This window comes from Protopterus annectens, chromosome 3.part1 (genome assembly GCF_019279795.1).
Source record: "Protopterus annectens isolate FY-2018-M chromosome 3.part1, PAN1.0, whole genome shotgun sequence".
In the NCBI taxonomy this organism is placed as follows: domain Eukaryota; kingdom Metazoa; phylum Chordata; order Ceratodontiformes; family Protopteridae; genus Protopterus; species Protopterus annectens.
This window is the reverse complement of record NC_056732.1, coordinates 497,337,225-497,362,665: the sequence shown is the minus strand read 5'-3', so window position 1 is coordinate 497,362,665 and position 25,441 is coordinate 497,337,225. Positions and strand designations below refer to the sequence as shown.

The window sequence follows — 25,441 nt, the reverse complement described above, 5'->3', positions numbered from 1 at the left end:
CAGATGGTATTGAGACACAGATCTATACTAAATCTTGTAAGACTAACAACATTTTACATGCCAAGAGCATGCATCCGAAATCTGTGAAGAGAAATGTGTTAAAAGGGCAATTGCTTGGCTGCATACAAATGATAATTGTATGTATGGATTTTTTGAAGAAATTTCAAATAATTTTAAAGAAAAAGGCTATCTACAGGATGATATATCTGAGGCACAAGATAAGGTTGTCTCATTTAGGGACACTCAATCAAAACCTTACCTGAATTCAGGTGTGGGTTCTGTCAATAATAAGACTGGGAATTTGTTAGGTAAGGCAAGAATGTGCCTCACTTTCTCTAATGATTCTTCTACTATATGTAATATTATTAAAAAACATTGGAAAATAATATGCTCAGATGCTAAATGTAAGGAGACATTGGGTGAAATGCCACAATTTACTTTTAAGAATCAAAAATGTCTAAAGAGACTGCTCTGTTATAAATCCAACAGAGATGTTAATAATTGGAATGAACATTTAGGGAATGCCATTTTAGGGACTTTTCCTTGTCGTAAATGTACTATGTGTTCTTATGTAAGTAATGATGATATGTATGTACAGCCTGTGACTGGACATGTCTATGAGCTTAAGGTATATGCTGATTGTAATACAATGAATGTTGTATATTTAGCTTCCTGTGAGCTCTACAGAATGTTTTATGTGGGCAAAACTAATAGGTGCTTGAGAGATCGGATACATGAGCATCTTTATAGTATCTGGAGAAATGATAGCAAAAATGTCCTTGCAAAACATGTTACCTTGATGGGAAATAATCATCATTTTAAATTTTCAGTATTGGAGATTTGTCAGCCTAATGTTAGAGGTGGTGATATAATAAGTAAAACTGAATGTCAAGAGGTAAAATGGATGTTACTTTTACAAGCCACAGGTGTTAAGGGGTTAAATGAGTTCATTCCCCTTAAACCTATTTTAAAGTCACGTGATTTGCAGCATTAATTGCTTGTATTATTTAAATTGTAACTGCTAAAGTGCTATTTTTATGTAGATCTGAAGAAGTACTCTGTTATGTACGAAAGTGCTAACCTTTTATTTTATTTTATTTATTCAATCAGTGCATTTTATTGAATTCATTAAATTTTCTTACAGTACTGCAGTTTGGTTCATTTTGATACAATAGTTTTTCCTACAACTGGACTTTGCTCCATTATATTTTTTATTACTGATTTTACAGCCTAGGCCAGAGTGGAACCTAAGGGTGTCTTAGGTAAACATGCTGTCCATCTTTCAGTCAGGGTCCTTTCTATCTTATCACCTACCCCAGTTATAACCTGACATATGCCCTTTCAATCCTTGGGTCGTGCCATTGCCATTGGCATATTGTGCTGAACTGTTTGGCACTTCTGTATGGCACTGATGTTGGCATGCTGCCCTAGCCCTCAACTGAGGCACATCACAATTGACTTCCCAGCCTCTGCCAGGAAGCTCCTATTGCATTATGTGTCCTTATGCATGTCACCCTCCTCTCCAGGATGGGCACACCAGTCCTCCCTGCTGTTCCATTAGTCATCTGAGCTGCTAATTGAACATGAGTTGTCTGAGCTATAGTCAGGGTTTTATCCTCCTATGCCACTGGGGCAGGGTTTTATAAACAAATGATGAAATAACATTAAACTATATTAGTTGTTCAGATGTTAGAAACTAAAGTGCGATTGTAATGAAGTACGATCCTCAAGATGCATCCTTATACAACTTTTAAAAATAGAATTTAGGATATCACAGTGGTAGAAATTGAAGAAGTGAAGTGCAGGTCCGTCATTTTCCCTTGATGGTGCTGGTTATAGCATGTTTACCCATTTTCAGCTTGTCTTCTACAAGTAGCACAGCTCAGTGTATATTTCAATAGCAACTAGACTGTATTGTTTATGGATATACTCCGGACTAGGATTCATTGACCCTAAATGCAGGGTTTTGCTTTTTGAGATATCAAATTATGCTTTATTGGCATCTGCCTGTGAATAACTAGCAGACATTTATTTTCTGAATAAAGTTATGAGTGTTATAAATTTGCTATGCATCCTAGATTAATGTCATCTGTACATTTTGTGTACTACATTCATCAAAGGATTTGCATGTCCAGAAGATATAGTTGAACAGAATTGGACTCACTGTTGCTGAATCTTTGTACAGACAGTTTTTGATCTGATATATAATACATAATTTATCCCTGAAATGAAAAAGGTTCTGTTTCAAGATTTGATGATTCAGTAACTCAGAATCTTTCAACTTCTGCAGGAAAACACCATCCAGAAAAAGATATGGCAACAGTGCCCTAATAACATCATCACAGAAATAATGGGTGGTCATAGTAAATTTTCTCTTTATAAATCCATGTTGATGGGAATCAGTGATTTTTAAATTTGCCAGATTACTATCAAGAAGGTCTGGGGTAGGGTCTCAATAAGCTTATGTTACTCAAGAGATTGATGGGATGATAATTTTCTGTCGAGTCATTCCAATATTTACTCTTATAAAAAAGCATTGACTATGCTGTCTTCCATATAGAAGGGACTTTCCTGTGGCTAACAAATTATGGAAAACATTGCAAAAGTGATCTACTAATTTAAAAGCAAGACGTCTTATATCCTCATTTGATATACCATCTGAATCATCAGGCTTAGTATCAGCCAGGAAGATGAGCTACCTTTTTACATGTTGAAATAAACAGCTCTTCCGGATATGTTTCTTAAGACTACCAAAATTTTAACATTGCTCATCCTTTGCAAAACTGAAACATTTCAACCTTTTCTTTCTACAGAGGTGCCTGCAGTTATGAAAATAGCAGTTTTGCATTCTGGAAAGTCACTGGTCCATAACTACTCCATTTATTCACTCCCATCATTTTTTTATTCCTTAACTATTGTTTTTTTTTCATGTTTACTGGTTCCAGTTTAGTTTTATTATTTGTAATGTATTTGTCTTTCGATTTACTTGTTAAATCCATGGAAGTTTATGTTTCTTTTATAGTATTCATTCATATTTCCCAGTTAACAAATGTCAAATAAATATTATTGTTCTACAGAAATCAGATATCATGTCACTGGTGGGGGTAAGGTGGGCAGGATTGAAATGTTTTTAGTTTTATCACTAGAAAATTTCCTGACACTATTCAAAAAGAATTTTAACATGCTGTTATAAAATTACATTTGGCTATGTTTTGTGGTCTGTTCATGAAAACACAAAATAAGTTCAAGAACAATAGGTGCACCATTGTGTCACCAAGTTCTCTGATGGATGATGTCATAAATATTAGTACTATATGCAATTAGAAGGCCCCTCTTTTAAAGTACATCTAACATGCTTCTATAAAACTTGCATGTAAGAGACTTCTATTAATGCACATGGAGAGCTGTCATTTCAGATGTAATATAGTTCTAGAACTATCCCTGTTTTAGCAAGTATTGTTGCCATGTTTATTAGCAGAGAAATGACTGATAAATGATTTATTTCTGAGCCATCTTACAGAATAATCTTTACTAGCCCAATCATGCTAAGACAAGAATCAAGATTGATGTTCCATAATGCCACTGCTGTTTTCTCATATGCCACAGACAACTAGAAAGACTTTATGGTGCCCACAGTGTAGAGGTCACTCTAACCCATTTCGGAACATGGATCTCAAAATGAAAAAAAATGCAGGTTTTGTTAACGAAAAAGATCAGCCAACAAGTTATAGCAAATATAGAAGATAAAAGTACAAGCATTTGATAAATACACAGAAAGCGTGCATGGGATAGCATACCTGAAAGATTTTTTCATTATCATATAAATCTGGAATTTCTTGCAATAATTCTCTCCATATTTTGATGTCATTTAGAATTACACTCATTCCTCCTCCTGTAAAAGGATGTCGGATATTGTATGCTTCACCCAAAATAAGGACACCTTAGTTCGACAGGAGTGAAAAAAGATAATTAAGTGCAGAAGATTTAGGATACTGTTACAAATCAATATAGCAGCATAAAAAACAGTGTAAAAGTGGATCTATTTCAGCTGTTAAGTGATATATCTAAATTAAGCAGTCAATTTTTATGAAATTTCACACTAACAGTAAAGTAAAATATAATTGGCCAAATAATGCTCATATATGGTTATGGTAGCACAACTGACCTATTATTCAAAGATTCTAAACACCCGCTGCTTGTAATGGGCTTTAATAAATGCAGACTGGTTATATATATAAGATGTTAGCTAGCATATCCATTCATAAGTAAGCTAAACAGCCATAAATATGTTTTAAGTATGATTACCTGTAGATAATCTATAAAATGGAGTCATGGCTATGTTGTTAGTATCAATGGCTCAACAAATCACAAGCTTGTCTTTGGTGCTGTAAGATCAAAAGGCTGTGGGTTCCGTTCCTACACCAGGAACTTGGAGTCCATTTTCCAATACTGACTGCAGTGTAGCATTATGGGGTACTATACCCCTGATTGTGCTTTCTTTCGGATGAAAGATTAAAAGCTAGCTCCATCTGGCTGACTTGGTGGTAGCTTAGATGGATGTGGCATAGTGTTGTGGAATCTCCTGGTATATTGGGCACATTTCCCTTGGACAGTGTAAATACTAACTTATGCATCAGCAAGAAAGAGACACCAGCCTAATAGGGTTAACTTGATCAAAAAAGATGGATGGATTTTTATAAGTCAATATATAAACAAACAGAAGGTGTTGAGCACACTAGAATAACAACTTTAGCCCGTATAATTAATTATTACTGTTCTCTATCTGTAGAAGCATTTTACTTTCTAAACAAGACCTACTTCATATCATATTGTACATTCTTAAAAGAACAAACACCTTGCCAAGAAAATAATTAGTAAGACCTGTCTTTGAGACTTATAGCTTTACTCTACCATGTTCCTATACTGGATATATTCTTTAGTCTAAACTAAATATTTCAGACTGGGACCAATACCTTCCAGATACCAGAACAATTTCTTCTGATCTTCTAAGGCATTGACCTAGGCAACCATTAAACCCCCTCCTACATCCTAAAGCTTGTGGCCATTGAATATGTTTACAACAGTTTCCAGTCCTCTAATTAACTATGCAACAATACTTTAGAACACTTACACTGCTGATGAAACACTGAACAGAAATCTGAGGCGATTGTATCTTCCTAATTGTGTATTAAATATTGATATCCACTTTTATCTGCCAGAATCTGTGGATTGCATTTAGTCCTGAAAAGAAATGTTGGCATTGCTAAGATCATTTCTTCCACTGTAAGCAATGAATATCCTCTTTTAATCACTTTTATTAAGTTTTTATAGATCAATGCAAATGTAGATTTTTGTCTTGCTTTAGAACATAAACCATACTATTAACCCATTCTGTTAACTCTGTGGCTTAACAATGCTTGAACTATTCATTTGTTTCATTTCCTGCTTAGTTCTATTTATGAAAGCTGCTGGTATTTTTCTTGGAGTTTCAGTCACTGCTATAAGTATTTATTTATGCATTTTATTCAACTCATAAATTTCCTAAGCCTGTGAAGAAGTCAGCATACTTGTGAAGGATATCATTATTATGGTAGTAGACATAGTATGACGTGTCTGCACCTGCATAAAACTTCCTGGATATATACACGAAGACACTCTCTGTTTTTCTGGTGCTCTGATATGTTACCAATAGCAAGCATGTTTCTTTTACATGGATTTAGTTATCAAAAGAAGTTGTTCATGGATTAAAATGCCCTTGTAATATGTATTACAGAGGACAGGCACTACACCAGGTTATAAAGAAACTACAGTAACATATAAGGATCATTAAAAATGTTTCTCTTTCTAATCCAGTTGCTGTGCATTTTCAGAAGACACATAATCAGGATCTAGATGATAATAGTTTTCCATCACTTACACATATAACTGCACCATTTTTTTCTAGAAAAGTACCCATATTTGTTTTCTCACCTATATCCCTTTCACCTACTATATTTTCCTTATCCATTTCTATTATTTTCAGGACTTTCATACTTTTTCCACAAAAGCTTTCCTATCTCACTCTGTTTCCTATCTTTTAAATTCCTTAATACCCATTCTATATGAAATAAAGCCAGATATCATACCAGCATTATTTTTTTTTTCTTTGTTTTTCATATTCATTCACAATCATACACAGTGCAATTCTTTTGCATTGTGCACTTTTTTATTTTATACCAGAGGTTCTCTGCTTCTCATTACTATTCTAGTTATTTCCATCCTACTCCTAGTCCCCTTTTGACTAGTGGTAGCTCATTACCTATATCCATTTTCCCTTCTCCCCCTCTCATTTTCTTCAGCTTTATACTTCTCCTTAAAATGTCTAGAAATCTTCTATCCTGCTCTTCCTTCTAGCATTTACCACTTGTTTTCCAATTTCTGGCTATTGCACTTATATTGCCATTTGCCTTAGCTCTCACATTTCTGGTTTCCTGCAAACCCTCCTTCATTCCTTAGACTTTACATGAAACTCCCAGGAGTTTGTCCCTCTTTCTCATATATCCTTTTACCAGACTTACAAACCTTCTCTCTATTACCTATTATGCCTAGGTACACTCTTCAGAACATAGGTTTCATGCCTGCCTTGTGCGTCATGTAGTGACACCCCGGATTCAGCAAGCCCTGCATGGCATGCATGATTAGTGTAAGAGGTAATGTTGGCAATATGGTGGCCGAGCAATCCACGTATGTGCCCGTTTGATGTGCATGAGTGCTCTTGCACTAGTCCTGCACGTTTCCAGCCCCTGTATGCAAATTATCCCATTTGCAGGTGAAAACCATGCAAATGAGGTAAATCTGCTATCCAGGAAGCTGGAATCAGGCCATGCAGGACTAGCATAATCTGCAGAAATGTACTCGGTTAGTAACCAAGTACAGTTAACCATGCAAATGAGGTAAATCTGCTATCCAGGAAGCTGGAATCAGGCCATGCAGGACTAGCATAATCTGCAGAAATGTACTCGGTTAGTAACCAAGTACAGTTCTGCAAAATCCAAAACGGAGACATGACATCTCCAAATAAAGGCTGCATATAATTGAAGAAGCACACCAATGGCCAAGTATAAGGCCATTGGCATTGCAAACAATACAAAAAGTAAAAAAATAAATGTTTATTTTATTTCCGCCAATCTTGGCTGTTTAAGCATAGGGCAGCAGCACGCAAACGGGATCAGTGGGAAAATAAGAAAATAAACCTAAAACAAGCATTCTGACTAAAATCTATATTTTGCCATGCAAGTCAATGGCAGGCAAAAGACAACATGGCCAGTGAATAGTGGTTGCTAAGGGGGGAGGCCCAGTGTGACACATGTAACTATGCATTAGCAGGAGATCCTATGCAAATGAGGGGAAGGATAGTGAATCCCTGTTTTCCCCAGCATATGAGGCAGATCCCAACAGTGTAAGAGTATGAATAGTTGACTGCAAGACTAGGAGGTAGGTAACATCATGGGTGGGTGTGTCAGGCATACTGTAAGAGGATTGGAGCCCTGCGGCTCGGGTTTGCTCCTAGCATAGCACAGCTAAACTAAGGGGTGTGTCTAAACCTGCCTAGCACTCTTGACAAAGTGTAAGTGGGTGTGAGCACCTCACATCGAGTTTTACAGGAAGAAAAAGGAAGTTAAACCGGCAGATAGCAGCAGTGTGCACATTTGAGTACTCTAATTGTGTGGCGCACCCCTGGGCTTAAACAGAAGAGCAATGGAAAGTGAAAACAGCAGTAGGAAGGCAATCAATTAGTACTAGCTTAGCTGCCAGGTGAAACGTATCAGAACAAGCCAATTACACAGGCAGCAGACCAACCCAGCCCAGAACACTACTATAAACAATGCAAACACCTACCCCTCTGGTTTTTCCCACACTCTACACCACTGGTGTAAACAAGCGGGGAACTTTTAACACACAACAGCAAAATGTTAGGGGCTGCAATAGCTATCATACAACTTGTGGAAGAGGCTGAGGGTGGTAAGGATGTGAATGCTGCTGACCAATCCACAGTAAGGAGACGGGGAAGAGTGTACAGGCACAGGCTAACCTACCAAGGGCTACATAAGCTGGAGATAGTGGAGCGCTATAGGGTGGACAGAGACCTCCTACAGCAAATTGTTGAGCTGTGCCAGCTATGCCTCACACACAGAACTAACAGAGGGGAACCCATCCCAGTGGACACCAACGTATGTGTAGGCCTAAGAATACTAGCTACAGGTACCTTCCAAAGGCCAACTGGGAATATGATGAGGATTTCACAGGCATCAGCATCCAGGCTACTCCACCAGTTCCTGGATGCCATGTCAGCACATGTCCATGAGCACGTATATTTCCCCATCACCCATGAGGCATTGGCCAACAATATGCATCTCTTCCACCAAATAGCAGAATACCCTGAGATAGTGGGTGTAATAGACTGCACATACATATGCATCAAATCACCAGATGGTGAGCAGGGCAAGGTCTACAACAACCGCAGGGGCTTCCTCTCCATTAACTGCCAGGTCATGTGCAATGCCCAGGGCATAATACTGAACGTGTGTGCTGGCTGCCCTGGAAGCTATCACGATTCCCACATCTGGCATCTGATGCAGCTGTACCAGAGATTTGCCAGTGGGAGCATCCCACATGGTTACCTAGTGGGAGATGCTGGATACACACTGGAGCCATGGCTGATGACACCCATCAGAAATGCACACACACACACACACACACACACACACACACACACACACACACACACACACACACACACACAAACAAACTCCATAATGAGGCACACGCACAAACAAGAATCATAATAGAGCATGTGTTTGGGATGCTGAAGTCACGGTTCCGGTGCCTGGACACATCCGGTGGAGCCTTGCAGTACTCACCAACTACATGTACCCAAATTGTCCTTGTATGTGCCATGCTACACAATATGATCTTGTGGAAACAGCTGCAGCAGGAACAGCATGGGGCAGGGACACACAGGCCCCCACCATTGCCAAAGCCTGCACAGGCACAGAGTGACTCGAAGGAGGAATAACCTGAGCCTGCCCCAGTAGGCAAAAGGAGGTGTGCCCAGTATGCCCTGGCCCTGGCAAAGAGGCAACGCATAGTACATACACTAACATGGGAGGGAGCCAGGGAATAACACCTCTCTCTGACTCTCACATACAGTAAAAGGGATGCCAAACATTACACTACCTGTGCCTACCCATGTGTATGGAGTGTACTATGTGTATCTGACATAGGCAGCCCTGCAGCACCACCCTCAATACTAGGACACCCACAAGGCAAGTGACTCACACATGCCAGTCAGGATCAGGGTCACATACCCAACAAAAATCACAGCCAGCAGGACATGTGTAAATAAACACAAACAAATGCTGTACTATGGCCTCTGAATGAGGGCTATGGGTAACCTCCCCCCCCCAGCCCTACACAGACAGACTACAGCAAGCCAGGCAGTGGGATGTCAGTTGTTTAGGCTAGGAAGTTAGAAACTAATATGTAGGTAATTAAAAGCTAAGTACTGTAGTACAGTGGTATGCCTCTAGCCAGCATGATAGGTAAGACTACAGACTGAAATGGAGTACCTGACATACCAGTACAGTCCTAGCAAATGTGTACAAGTGTCAGGTGTGCCCCCTATCCTACGTAGACATATAGTAACAGTCAGGTGTGCCCCTCCCCCAATCCTGTCTATAAATTTAGAAATAGTCAGGTGTTCCCCCCTGCTATGCTGAAATGTAGCAACAGTCAATGCCAAATGATCGATGACTACCCTGCAGACACAGCATGCTACCTGTCGGTGTACAACACAAAGGTCAGCACTGCAGTACAAACTACCTGGACATGATCCACACATGCAATACAGACGGCCATACTTGGCATGCTCACACACTTCGAGAAATGAAGGCAATGTCAGTCAACAACAAACTGAAAGGTCATACTGGGCAAGCTTATGCACTTAAACACATGAAGGCCATGTCTGCAAACACCAGTGGACCAGACATATCTGGCAGTTGCAGTTGTTAGTGCAGACACTTGTCAGTATGCACCACTCATGCCTTGCACACACAGTGGATAGGAATACAGACATATATGTAAGGACAACACACTATAATAAGCCAAAGGTAGATGGACATACATTTGTGGAAGAGGGTGACCATGACAAGGAGCCATCCAGGCCTGTCCCACCCAGCACACAGCCAAAGGGCCCCAAACACATGAGGTGCAGATGTCACTCACTGCAGATACTAGCGACCAGTACCTGTCAGCACCACAGACTATGTGGTGCATGTGCCAGCTGTACAACATGATTGTACAAGGAAGTAGTCATCTAGTAGCTGTATACACAAACCTGTGACAAAAGACCCCTTGTGTGGCCACATGTGGGGTGTCATCCCTAGATGAATGGGTTATGGCCCATGCACACACTGCCCTCCCCATAGCACTACTATGACAAGCCTGCTGAGGTCATCCAATGTGAAATACACCTTTGGGAGAGTTGTAGCCCAGTAATCTCTGTGGTGTGTCCTGTAACTACGTACTGCTGTAGTGTGATAAACTAGATAGGTTGGAATTCTAACTCCAGACCTGGTGAGTGTGCGTGTCTGTCTTTGATTGTGTTGAGAACAATGCTTTTTAGGCTACTCACACTCCTTACAATTCATATTTTCAACTTTGGCAAAGCTGCTGATGTCACCCATCTAGAAATACACCTCTGGGAATATTGCAGTTCAGTAATCTCTACAGCGCATCCTTTGACTGCATACTGTTGTAGTGTGATAAAGATGTTAGGTAGGAGGTCAGACCCCAGACTTGGCAACTGTGAATGTGCGTGTCCATCTGACTGTGTAGAGAGCAATGCTTATTAGGGTACTTACAATTCATATACCCACCTTTGGCAATGCTGCTGATGTCACCCACCTAGAAATACACCTCTGGGAATGTTGCAGCCCAGTAATCTCTGTAGCACATCCTGAAACAGTGTACTGCTGTAGTGTGAGTTAGAGCTGTGGTAGGGTTCCATCCCCACCCATGGCAGTTCTGGATGTTTTGTGTGTGTCACTGTCTGTGTAGGGAGCAATGCATTTTAGGCTAGTCACACACAGTACATTTCAAATGCCCTACTTAGGCAATCATGCTGATGTCATTCATTGTGAAATACATCTTTGGGGAAGCTGATCTCTACTAATCCCCGTGGTGTGTCGTATAACAGCTCCATGCTGTACTGTGATGTAGACCCCTGTTAGGGGTTCTATACCCACATATGTCGGTTGTGGATGTCTTGTGTGTGTGTCACTGTCTGTGTAGGGAGCAATGCATTTTAGGCTATTCACACAGAGTGCATTTCAAATGCCCTACTTTGGCAATCTTGCTGATGTCATTCATTGTGAAATACACCTTTGGGGAAGGAGTTCCACAGTAATCCCTGTGGTGCATCCTATAACAGCTCTATGCTGTTGTGTGATATAGATTTCTGTTAGGAGTTCTGTACCCACACATTTTGGTTGTGGATGTTTTGTGTGCGTGTTACTGTCTGTGTAGGGAACAATACATTTTAGACTGGTTGCACACAGCACATTTCAAATGCCCTACTTTGGCAATCCTGCTGATGTTATTGATTGGGGAAGGAGTTCGCTAGTAATCCCTGTGGTATGTCCTATGACAGCTCCATGCTGTAGTGTGATATAGACCCCTTGTTAGGGGTTCTGTACCCACACATGTTGGTCGTGAATGTTTTGTGTGTGTGTGTATGTGTGTGTGTGTGTGTGTGTGTGTGTGTGTGTGTGTGTAGGGAGCAATGCATTTTAAGCTAGTCACACGCAGTACATTTCAAATGCCCTACTTTGGCAATCCTGCTGATGTCATTCATTGTGAAATACACCTTTGGGGAAGGAGCACTCTAGTAACCTCCATGGTGTGTCCTATAACAACTCCATGCTGTTGTGTAATATAGACCTCTGTTAGGGGTTCTATGACCACATATGTCAGTTCTGGATGTTTTGTGTATGTGTCACTGTCTGTGTAAGGAGCAATGCATTTTAGGCTAGTCACACACAGTAAATTTCAAATGTCCTACTTTGGCAATCCTGCTGATGTCATTCATTGTGAAATACACCACTGGGGAAGGAGTACTCCAGTAATGTTAATGGTGCATACTATAACTGTGTAGTGCTGTAGTGTAATAAACTAGTTAGGTAGGTGTGTACATGTGTTTGCAACTTGTATCCTGTGTAGAGGTGGTTCTGAGTATGTGACACATTTGGCCAATGTGGAGCGGGTTTTGTATATAGTGACCCTACTATGTATCACAATGTCCACTGTATAGGGATCAAAGATGTGAAATGGCTGAGAGGCTGGGGTGCAAAGCCATACCCATACATGTGACATCAAGGCCAGGCAATCACAGTTAGCAACCCCAGTATTACCCAGAGCACACTCTCAACCCAGGTCTCATACACACACACATTCCTAGGCAACAGCCAATATGTGGATAGTACATTGCATATTAGCCACTGATAGTAACTATGGAGTGATAGCAGTGGGTTACAGAGGGCATGTCCCCCTGTCCATCTGTCCAATATGCACATACGTGCAGACAGTGCACCTCACCCATGTTCCCCAATGGACACCTGCATCACATGTGCCATCACATGTGACCTACAATGGACATACCATGCCTGACAACATGCCCTGTATGGACAGATGCTACTGTCACCAGAGAATGCTGTTAGCATGCTCTCAATGTAGGTGCAGGGTAAACCTGCTGGCCATTTCCAGTTCCCGCCACAGGTGGGCAAGACTGGCACATCTGATGATAATCTGTGTTCACAACATGGGCCAAACACCCCAGGTACAGTTCCACATGTCACTGTACATGCATGTGGGAGGTGTGCACATCCCAGATGCCATGGACTAAGGAACAGATACATGGCAAGTGATGCACGGCATTGACCACACACAATAGTCACCCAGTGACTGGATGGGGGATACAATACCCACCTGTGTGGGCAAATGCAGACACTACAGCCCTGAGCCACAATGCAGACCATCATCATGTAGCCTGATGCCAAGGTACACCCATCGCTGAGCCTTGTACAGCCATCTGGCACAGTCGACCACCACACACCCGTGCAGACATGGACCCATGGATGTCAATACTGGCACCCTGTGTGTTTGTGTGTGTGTTGTATGGTGCGTATGTTCACATCCACACTTCCTACAAGCCCCATGGGCATACTGCAGTATTCTGTCTGATGTCAGACACCTCCCCATACCCTTTGCCCATACAACCCCTGTATGACCCATGTGGTGCATGTGATACCTGCACAGTGATGTGTTGTGGCAATCCCACTACTGATGAGTTGTACTCCTGGCCCTGCCAAGTGTGTCAATGTGTGTGTGTCCCTGTGAGAGTGTAGCTGTGTTGATGCTGGCACTTGTTCATGCAGACAGGCATGTGTACATCACCTACCATATAGCTACTGTATCCCTGTTGCAGATGTCACTCACCATCACATATATGTTCTGAGTGCTCCACAACAGGTAACCCATGTGGTGCATCCAATAACTGCATTGAACTGTGATAGCACTACATAGTTGTCAGGGGTTTGATACCCTGTGCTGGTAGGTGTGTGACACAAACATGCTTCAGTTTTACTCTCCCACCCCTCCCTGACATGTCTTTGCCTCTGTCTGCCTCTCCCACCCCCTCTCTGGTGGATGTGGAAACCTAAACCTGCTTTGCTTAGGCAGCAGCATGTGTATTTTATGTGATGCTCATGATCAGCTGATGGCCTCTGCATGAATTGCAGCCCTCCCCTAGCTGATTGCATGTGAAACAGCTGTGGTAACATTCCCTTAGCCAATTGCATGGAAAAACACTCCAATATCTAGGAACATCATGGTGGTGTTGGCTCTTTTCATCCACTGTGAGCAGGAACTAGATCTGTCATTTGGCAAACAGCATCTCAGATGGATTGGAGTTTACCTCTAACAACATACACTGTGGAAAGAGGGCAACAAACAGGAGGGGGTGTGCCTGACCTGACTACAGACTGTAAGTGCAGCTATACTGCATTTGGAGTAATGTTGCTTTAACAGTGTTTGGGTGGATATGGCTGTCGTACATGTCTCAATACCTGCCATGTCAGTTCCATGTTTATGAGGAATCCCCATCTGCAGGGTCATCTGCAGACTGGGCAATGTTGTGTCTTTGGTTTCATGTGTTACCCACAGAACATCTATCTGTGGACTGCAGAAGGTAGTGTGAGGATTGCAGCTTGTAGATGGTGAAAGCCATGATAGTCACTGACGTCATATCCCTCATACGACATATGTGCAACAGACCCTGTTACAACAGTAAATGTATGCAGTTATCACAGCAACATGTCAATATTGGCTCTGTGTATGTGCTTCCAGCCACACCTCTGTCAACCTTTGTACATATGTCATGCATGAAGTGGTGCATATGCGCTGTACAGCATAATTAGTGTCAGTATATCTGATAACAAGCCAGTGATATATCCGACTGCTACACATGTTATGTACAGTAGGGGTTATATTTCATGACATACCCTAGACATTCTGTGGATGTTTGTACTGTACTGAGGTCTGTGTACTTATGGTGAATGTCAACAGTGTGTGTATTGTTAATATGTACTTTAGCCTGTGTACAGACTGTGGTAGATGTCATTGTTCTGGTTCCCCTCCTATCTGATGTTACATGCCACTCCACTGTATGGTACTGTATTGGCGTATATGTTTGTAGGGCCATACACACACTTGTTCCATACCACAGACAGCCATCAGACCAAACTGTGTAGCAGCCCAGTATATGTAGGCTTTGTCAGTGAGTGTTACATATGAGGATGGTGTAGAACAGATAGCCCATATACTGTAACATTATGCTAGCTAACCATATGTGGCTGTGGCTGTGTTCACATTGATTGTGGTTATGCACTTTCACACAGGTGTATCTTACCCTTTGCAGTGACATGCCTGTTGAGCCTGCTTTATATGTAGGTACATGTGCATTCCCCCATAGGAGATTTAGGCCAGTGTTGAGCCAGTCTGCCTGCAGCCTGCACAGTGCATTGTTACATGCCTAGCAGCTTAGTGTACTTACCAGTGAGATGTCATGTGCAGATACTTGCCAGATGTACTGCTGCCAGGCCTCCCTTAACAGTCATGTATGTCAGACAGAGCAGTGGGATGCTGTGTAGATGTATGTCAATATCTAGTGGGTAGTATGGGGCCCTGGCACCCTTGTACCAGCAGTACTTATGTGTCAGGCCAGACAGGGGTGTGTGAATGCATAACATATGGTGGCAAATGAATACCAGTCGTTATGTGTTATACCCTTCTACATGGATGTCTACATCCATATTGTCAGGCATGGTACACATGTTTTGCACTAAGGGCTTATGTGTATACCTCTGAACTGTACAGAATGTGTCAGACTTTCCACATATATTAGCCAATATCTCTGCTGCAGTCCATGGGGGTATTACGTGCTAACAGCGGTACAGTACAATGTCCTTAGGATGTCTGTCAGTAGCCAATGGCACACATGTTATAAGCAGATGTGACCTCCCCCACACACCATGTCTGTGAAGACAATCCCAATGACAGTATCAATAGTCTACTAGTATACCTGCTATACATACCTGACATTCACTTCAACTATGACATTGGGACCATAGGGTCTGGGGTAGGGCTACACTCCATGTCCAGGACATATGGTGGAAATATATGTACATATACTTATCCAGATAGCCATATGCACATGTGTAGTACTCCCAATTACCACTGTCATGGCAACCACCCACTATAAATCCCTACATCATGTGGGTGTGGTCCCTTTACATTTCCTGTGTAATGGACATCCTTCCTGTGTGTGGCCATCAGTGCTACCGACAGCAGGTAGCAATACCTCTTACAGGAGAACTGGCACACTCAGGGCAGCCACATATTTGTAGGAGAATCAGGAACTACAGACAGACTGCAAGTAGAGTTGTGTTATGCTTTGTATAGTACTGGTGTTACAGGGTGTGTGTGTACATACTAGTTTACCTTGGAATGCAGTCTGTCTGCATAGCTCACAACTGTGGGTCTATCCTCTTGCTGACCAGAGCTATGCCTATCATGTCTTGTCTGTCCACCACATAAGTCCTGTTTCAGATATTACACTGGCAGTGTGTGTGTTGAGTGTTATCAGTACATGGCTGCATCAATTTCAATTTCTAACCTCAGTTCTCTGACTGAGGGTATATTGCAGACTATCCTGTAACACCAGCACCTTGCGTAGTGTATGGCAACAGTTTTCCACATATATGCCTGTGTTCCAGCCTCTGTCCTCCACCTACATACCAAGCTTTTCACATATGTCATGCTGTCAGTGGTTGTTCTGTAGTGGGCTGTGAGTATATCACACAGCCATTGCTGCCATCACTTCACTGCTGTTGTATCCCTCACACATATGGTGGGGCTGGGGCCATGTGTGTGTGGGCGTCACCTACACAATACATGTGTGCCCTTATGCACTCCAGAGGCCAGTGTATGTAACAGTGGTATATGGTCCTGTATTACTGAATCTAGAGGGGGAGCACCATTAATGACCTAGGCTGTTACAAAATATAGGGGTATCAGTGGTGAGTTGCCTTAAGGTATCTGGATGAACAGTACCATATACTTCACCTATATTTACATTACTTACATGAATTGGGTTAATGCAAGCCTACTGCCCCTTGCCATACAGCCTGTTCTGTTTGTCGGTGTGCTTGTTATGACTTGTTATGTAGCAGTTACAACACATGTGGTCACATGACGTCTTTACCACCTACTTAATTTGTACAGAGTGTAGCGAGAGGCTGCTGAACTATACACCTGCATTACATACTGTTGATTGTTTGGTATTCCATGGCCCAGTTTGTCTTCACTATTGTACAATTTGAAGGGCTTGGCCTGGACAGCAACAGTTGTGAACCTTTCCAGACCACTGTATTAGTGTAACTGTTTCACAGTTGCATTACACTGTTTATATAGTTGTCAGTGTCTGAAAAACTCCATGACATGGCATATAGAACTGTAATAGTACACGATTAAAGGTGTGCATGTCTGCAAACTTGTGTGTGGTGTTTTTCCTATGACCTCTCTGTGGGTATATGTTGCAGGCAACAATTGTCATTTGTATGGGTGGCCCATACAGTGTCCAGTCATTCAGGGGTTAACTGTAGGCATAGTGGCTGTGTGTGCACCTTCTACTTATGTATCTTACTGTACATATAACTGCGTGTGTATGTGTAGTCACATGTAGATATATATATATATATATATATATATATATATATATACATAAATATGTATATCTGTATCTGCATATCTGTGTCTGTGTATCTGTATCCTGGGGATGTTGATGGCTTCCACATATTACATTTCCTATGGGAAGCAGACTGTACTGCATTATATGTTACCAATACCAGCCTGACATCATACAGGTGACATGTAGTACTGGTAATATCTTGTGCCCATGTTGTGTCAGGTCCTGGTTATGGGATCTGCAACACTTGGTAGTGTATTGCAGGGTGGACGTGTTTGGCTGTGAGGTGATGCCTATTTGTACAAGGTGTATAATGTGTGAGGCCTATCAACCCCATTAACGGTGCATGAGGACATATGTGTGTTTGTTAATCTGCCATTGCTATCTACAGATGTATGGCCATGTATACCTATATATATATATATATATATATATATATATATATATATATATATATATATATACATCTGCTAACATATATATAACTATGTCCGTATATACCTACATAGCTATATATCTGCGTACACATATGTAACTTGCTGTGCATATGTAGACATAGATGTGTAGACACATATATGTGTAGATGTAGGCATTTGCATGTATATATGTTCATATATATTGATATATATGTATATAGTTTCAGAAATATATATATCTACATATGTAGGTATGTTGTATCTGTTTAGATATTAATATATTTACACAAACACACATCTAGATGTTTGTATACATTCTCTGTACTGTTGCATGACTGGACTGGATGATATGTTTCTGACAGCATCAGATTTGTTTGTATCTGGCATGGCTTAGTGGTGCATCACCTTGCTATGGGGTGCAGGGTCTTGGGTTCGAGCCTTGCAAGAGCTGTTTACTTTGTTGCTGGGCAGAACATAGCCCATCGGATACAGAGTGATTAAGGCACTTTTGATCAGTTGTAAGCAGGTTTGCGTGTGGGTAAGCACTGCCTACACAGGTTAAGCAATATAGAAGCCAACTGAGTGCAAGACACCTTAACCGGAAGTTAGCAGTGCTTAGCTCCATGCAAACCCGCACACACCTGCTTAAAACTGCTTCAAAGTGCCTTAATTTGGTGTCTACTAGTCCAACATCAAGTTTCTTAGTACATGTGGTATAATTGAGAAAATTATCATTCAAATTACGTTGATGCCACCGAGTTTTATGTATATTCTATATTCACCCATATGCAGTATCTTCTGCATCTTCTCTTTCCTGTTGTAATTCATTGATTTTGTATTACTTAATGTGTGTTATACATATTCTCTCAAATATTTGGGGTATTTCCACTTCTGAATGTCTCCCACTCCTCCTTTTATATTCCCTCCCCTATCCTAACCACCCATTCATTTTTTGTATCTAAGCCCTGAAGACTTTTCAAACCTTGCAGAAACTGGCATTATTTCCTTTAGGCCCATCTCAGCATTCTCTGGCATAAGCATGTAGTTGTCTCTGCTCATTAGTTAACCTGACTGCACTCCTGTTCTTCTCTCAGTTGTACTACCATTTTCTTCACTTTAATTAACAGCTCTTTTTTAAGTAGAGTGAAGATCCCTGTGGAGAGAGGCACCCCTACCTAGTCCCCATTCTGACTTCTAGTGTCCCGGAAACTCCTCCATTTAACATTATCTCTATTTTTGGTGTATTATAAATTGCCATTATCAGTCCTTTAAATTTCCTAAACTGGTCTTTCTTTCTAGTATCTCTCAGAAGAAATCCTATTTGATTGTGTCAAAGGCCTTTTGTATATCAGAAATCATCATCCATGCTTGTGTTCCTCCATTTTGCTTTTCTCTGTCCATTGACTTCATTAGGGCCCACTAATTCATTTAAACCCTTCTTCTTTTCACAAAACCATGGCTTCCACATATTACATTTCCTATGGGAAGCAGACTGTACTGCATGATATGTTACCAATACCAGCCTGACATCATACAGGTGAGATGTAGTACTGGTAATATCTTGTGCCCATGTTGTGTCAGGTCCTGGTTATGGGATCTGAAACACTTGGTAGTGTATTGCAGGGCGGACGTGTTTGGCTGTGGGGTGATGCCTATTTGTACAAGGTGTATAATGTGTGGGGCCTATCAACCCCATTAACGGTGCATGAGGACATATGTGTGTTTGTTAATCTGCCATTGCTATCTACAGATGTATGGCCATGTATACCTATATATATATATATATATATATATATATATATATATATATATATATATATATATAGATATATACATCTGCTAACATATATATAACTATGTCCGTATATACCTACATAGCTATATATCTGCGTACACATATGTAACTTGCTGTGCATATGTAGACATAGATGTGTAGACACATATATGTGTAGATGTAAGCATTTGCATGTATATATGTTCATATATATTGATATATATGTATATAGTTTCAGAAATATATATATCTACATATATATATATGCTGTATCTGTTTAGATATTAATATATTTACACAGACATACATCTAGATGTTTGTATACATTCTCTGTACTGTTGCATGACTGGACTGGATGATATGTTTCTGACAACATCAGATTTGTTTGTATCTGGCATGGCTTAGTGGTGCATCACCTTGCTATGGGGTGCAGGGTCTTGGGTTCGAGCCTTGCAAGAGCTGTTTACTTTGTTGCTGGGCAGAACATAGCCCATCGGATACAGAGTGATTAAGGCACTTTTGATCAGTTGTAAGCAGGTTTGCGTGTGGGTAAGCACTGCCTACACAGGTTAAGCAATATAGAAGCCAACTGAGTGCAAGACACCTTAACCGGAAGTTAGCAGTGCTTAGCTCCATGCAAACCCGCACACACCTGCTAAAAACTGCTTTAAAGTGCCTTAATTTGGTGTCTACTAGTCCAACATCAAGTTTCTTAGTACATGTGGTATAACTGAGAAAATTATCATTCAAATTACATTGATGCCACCGAGTTTTATGTATATTCTATATTCACCCATATGCAGTATCTTCTGTATCTTCTCTTTCCTCTTGTAATTCATTGATTTTGTATTACTTAATGTGTGTTATACATATTCTCTCAAATATTTGGGGTATTTCCACTTCTGAATGTCTCCCACTCCTCCTTTTATATTCCCTCCCCTATCCTAACCACCCATTCATTTTTTGCATCTAAGCCCTGAAGACTTTTCAAACCTTGCAGAAACTGGCATTATTTCCTTTAGGCCTATCTCAGCATTCTCTGGCATAAGCATGTAGTTGTCTCTGCTCATTAGTTACCCTGACTGTACTCCTGTTCTTCTCTCAGTTGTACTACCATTTTCTTCACTTTAATTAACAGCTCTTTTTTAAGTAGAGTGAAGATCCCTGTGGAGAGAGGCACCCCTACCTAGTCCCCATTCTGACTTCTAGTGTCCCGGAAACTCCTCCATTCAACATTATCTCTATTTTTGGTGTATTATAAATTGCCATTATCAGTCCTTTAAATTTCCTAAACTGGTCTTTCTAGTATCTCTCAGAAGAAATCCTATTTGATTGTGTCAAAGGCCTTTTGTATATCAGAAATGATCATCCATGCTTGTGTTCCTCCATTTTGCTTTTCTCTGTCCATTGACTTCATTAGGGCCCACTAATTCATTTAAACCCTTCTTCTTTTCACAAAACCATGGCTTCCACATATTACATTTCCTATGGGAAGCAGACTGTACTGCATGATATGTTATCAATACCAGCCTGACATCATACAGGTGAGATGTAGTACTGGTAATATCTTGTGCCCATGTTGTGTCAGGTCCTGGTTATGGGATCTGAAACACTTGGTAGTGTATTGCAGGGGACGTGTTTGGCTGTGGGTGATGCCTATTTGTACAAGGTGTATAATGTGTGGGGCCTATCAACCCCATTAACGGTGCATGAGGACATATGTGTGTTTGTTAATCTGCCATTGCTATCTACAGATGTATGGCCATGTATACCTATATATATATATATATATATATATATATATATATATATATATATATATATATATAGATATATACATCTGCTAACATATATATAACTATGTCCGTATATACCTACATAGCTATATATCTGAGTACACATATGTAACTTGCTGTGCATATGTAGACATAGATGTGTAGACACATATATGTGTAGATGTAAGCATTTGCATGTATATATGTTCATATATATTGATATATATGTATATAGTTTCAGAAATATATATATCTACATATATATATATGCTGTATCTGTTTAGATATTAATATATTTACACAGACATACATCTAGATGTTTGTATACATTCTCTGTACTGTTGCATGACTGGACTGGATGATATGTTTCTGACAACATCAGATTTGTTTGTATCTGGCATGGCTTAGTGGTGCATCACCTTGCTATGGGGTGCAGGGTCTTGGGTTCGAGCCTTGCAAGAGCTGTTTACTTTGTTGCTGGGCAGAACATAGCCCATCGGATACAGAGTGATTAAGGCACTTTTGATCAGTTGTAAGCAGGTTTGCGTGTGGGTAAGCACTGCCTACACAGGTTAAGCAATATAGAAGCCATCTGAGTGCAAGACACCTTAACCGGAAGTTCGCAGTGCTTAGCTCCATGCAAACCCGCACACACCTGCTTGAAAATGCTTTAAAGTGCCTTAATTTGATGTCTACTAGTCCAACATCAAGTTTCTTAGTACATGTGGTATAATTGAGAAAATTATCATTCAAATTACATTGATGCCACCGAGTTTTATGTATATTCTATATTCACCCATATGCAGTATCTTCTGTATCTTCTCTTTCGTCTTGTAATTCATTGATATTGTATTACTTAATGTGTGTTATACATATTCTCTCAAATATTTGGGGTATTTCCACTTCTGAATGTCTCCCACTCCTCCTTTTATATTCCCTCCCCTATCCTAACCACCTATGCATTTTTTTGCATCTAAGCCCTGAAGACCTTTCAAACCTTGCAGAAACTGGCATTATTTCCTTTAGGCCCATCTCAGCATTCTCTGACATAAGCATGTAGTTGTCTCTGCTCATTAGTTACCCTGACTGTACTCCTGTTCTTCTCTCAGTTGTACTACCATTTTCTTCACTTTAATTAACAGCTCTTCTTTAAGTAGAGTGAAGATCCCTGTGGAGAGAGGCACCCCTACCTAGTCCCCATTCTGACTTCTAGTGTCCCGGAAACTCCTCCATTTAATATTATCTCTATTTTTGGTGTATTATACATTGCCATTATCAGTCCTTTAAATTTCCTAAACTGGTCTTTCTTTCTAGTATCTCTCAGAAGAAATCCTCTTTGATTGTGTCAAAGGCCTTTTGTATATCAGAAATGATCATCCAGGCTTGTGTTCCTCCATTTTGCTTTTCTCTGTCCATTGACTTCATTAGGGCCCACTAATTGATTTAAACCCTTCTTCTTTTCACAAAACCATTCATTCCCTCTAATGTTATTCTCGGCAGAATCTCATCCAGTCTTCTTGCTCACACTTTTGTCATCACCATGATATTTTTTATAAACATCTTTCTTGAATTATCACTTGTGACATAGGCACATTTACATTTATATAAAAGTGTTTATTAGGGAGGTTGGTCTGTAATCCCCTATTTCCATCCCCTGTTATGATTAATACCACTCTCTCTTTTCTTTGTATCTGTTTGTCCTGTTTCACTTATCCTTTTATACTTCTCCCTCACAACTGTCCATATTGCCTCTCCACCCAACTTGTAGAACTCTATGGGGTAACTGTCTGTGCCCCTTACCTTTCTGTCTTTTGTTGACATCACTGCCTGTTTGACCTCCTTCATGATTTTTGCATTGAGTTTCTTCCTCTGTATTCCTTGCACTCGGTACCCCTCTCCTCTGCTTGTGATCTCCCATTGGACTTCTTTTTCCTTCTCTTTGTTCATGGTATATTTGTTCACAACATTCCCCAGAGGCTTCTCTAAACCTACTCACTATTCTTATCAGCTTTGTCTGATACAGCAATGTTCTGTGAACTCTCCCTCTTCTCTCCAAATGCTTGGCATTTCTCTATCATCTTCTCCTTTTTGTGCTTCCTTGCAAGTTTTTTCCCCAGTTCTTCCCCAGTTACCAATCAATAGCTTTTCCAGTACCATTATCTTACTTCTAATACAGTTGCTACCTTTCCTTCTAGTTTAATTTTATATTATTTTTCTACATTTCTCTTTTTTCTGCTTAGTTCTCCTTCCAGTTTTGTTATCTCCACCTCATCTTGCCTCCTTTTCCACCCATCTTCTCTTATAATTTTCATTCTATACTGCTCTTCTGTTTCCATCCCACCAGTGATTCCCATGTTTTGTCTTGTCTATAGTGTTCTCATCCACTGTCTCTTCTATCATTTTTTGTAACTGTTGCTTGCTTTCCTGAGCTTTCCACTTGTAGCTCATCCATCTTCAACCCAAAGCATCTTTGTTCTTATTGTCATTGCTACCATTGCATCGTCTGATATACATCTCTCCTGTATTTCTATCTCTCTATCATTTTAGAGGTTCTTCTTTACCTAGTATCCTGTCCAAACTACTGATCTGAATTAAACAGTTTCTGATAAATGTATGCTCCCCATATATCTTTCCTCTCTCCTTTCATGTTATTTTCATCTTTATAATGTACCCCCTTTTACTAAAAAGCCTGCCTTTTTTGGGATCTAGTGTGACACTGAAGTACCCTTTAGTGGTTTCCTCTTGATCCCTTTTTATCTGATTCCATTCCTCAAAGAACCCGCAGTAAAAGTCCTCCATATCCTTGTTTGTGGAAAACATTCCCTACTGCCCACTTCCTTGTATTTATTTTTCTTTTTTTGCCAGATGATCCATCTCCCCTTTCCACTTTTCTGTACATTTTCAGTCACTACATGTAATCCCTCTCTGTAAAGGGTGGCCACTGCCTTCTTGTTACTCCCTGCTTTATTGTCTGTTTCCCCTGTAGGGTACTGTGGGTTCATGGGCTTCCTTTCCTCTTCTACCATTAATTTGGCCCCCTGGAACAGTAACACATCCCCTTGCATATTACTCATCCTGCTAATTTTCCCTTTTGAACAGGTGCAAAGAGTCCCCCCAAATTTTCTGATTTCAGACTGGGTTGATTCCCATCTATTGTCTTTGGTCCTATGACCCTTATTGCTACCTTTGAACTGTTTCTTCTGCTGGATTTTCCTGATGAGCTGAACATTTTATATTTTGGCCTTCATCTATATTTGGCCCCCTCTGTCCCCAAAAGTTGGATTTGCTACACTTCAACCTATGATTTCAGTGCCTCTGGACTTGGATCATTCACCTTGCCCTATTTTCCCAGTTCTGTTCTGTTGCTTTCTTTCTTGCTCTCACATCTCCCTGATTGCTTCTCACCTGTTATTTGCTCTTATGTCTCCCCTTTCTATAGTAACAGCTTGCTTTCTTTGTATTTGATCTTTCTTTTGTGACACTTTCATGGATTCCATTTCACAGTGTTGTACTACACTGCAGATGAAGTGAAGAGTGGTGTTTCCATAATTATTTCTTTCTTTGCTTGCCCATTTTTCATTCAGGTACTGCAACACTTTTGCCCACTGCTTCAAAGGGATAACTCAGTTTTATATGAAAATACAAACATTATAAAATATGGTGTATCATAAGAATGACCACGTAACAGCAATAAGCCTATTTGTGTCCCTTCTCTTTATCCAATACCTTTCTGATATTGTAGGAGCAGAGTGCATTAAAATATATTTCTTACCTTAGATTAATGCCTCATATTCATAGATTCTATTAGTCATTTTCAGTCTCATTTATCCCTTTTGTCCTGTCACTTCCATGATTTTAGTCTGTCAGTTCTATTGACATGCAGTCATGACCTGTATATGATGGAATTTAATGAGTACATCCACTCATTTTTCTCTTACATTCTCCTTTATTCTCTCATTCCTCCCTTTATGACCAAGTGGTCCAGTTCTTGATGGCTTTCCTCCTCTTGCCCTCCACCTTTGGTTTAATTTTCCTGCCCCTGTTCCATTTTGCTTTTCTTCCCTCCTTCTTTTACCAGTCCAGCCTAGTCAGGCCCTCTGGGGTCTACCACTGAGTATCTGGATCACCTGAGGCT

General features: G+C 40.5%; 1 protein-coding gene across 1 annotated transcript in view; it reads right to left on the bottom strand.

The window, feature by feature from the left end:
* The window catches only part of LOC122797690 (squalene monooxygenase-like), a 748,040-nt gene that overhangs the window by 427,324 nt on the left and 295,275 nt on the right, over window positions 1-25,441 (bottom strand). The window contains exon 5 of the mRNA XM_044066225.1: window positions 3,798-3,940. Coding sequence (XP_043922160.1) covers window positions 3,798-3,940 — 143 coding nt within the window. The remainder of the gene's footprint in view (window positions 1-3,797; window positions 3,941-25,441) is intronic.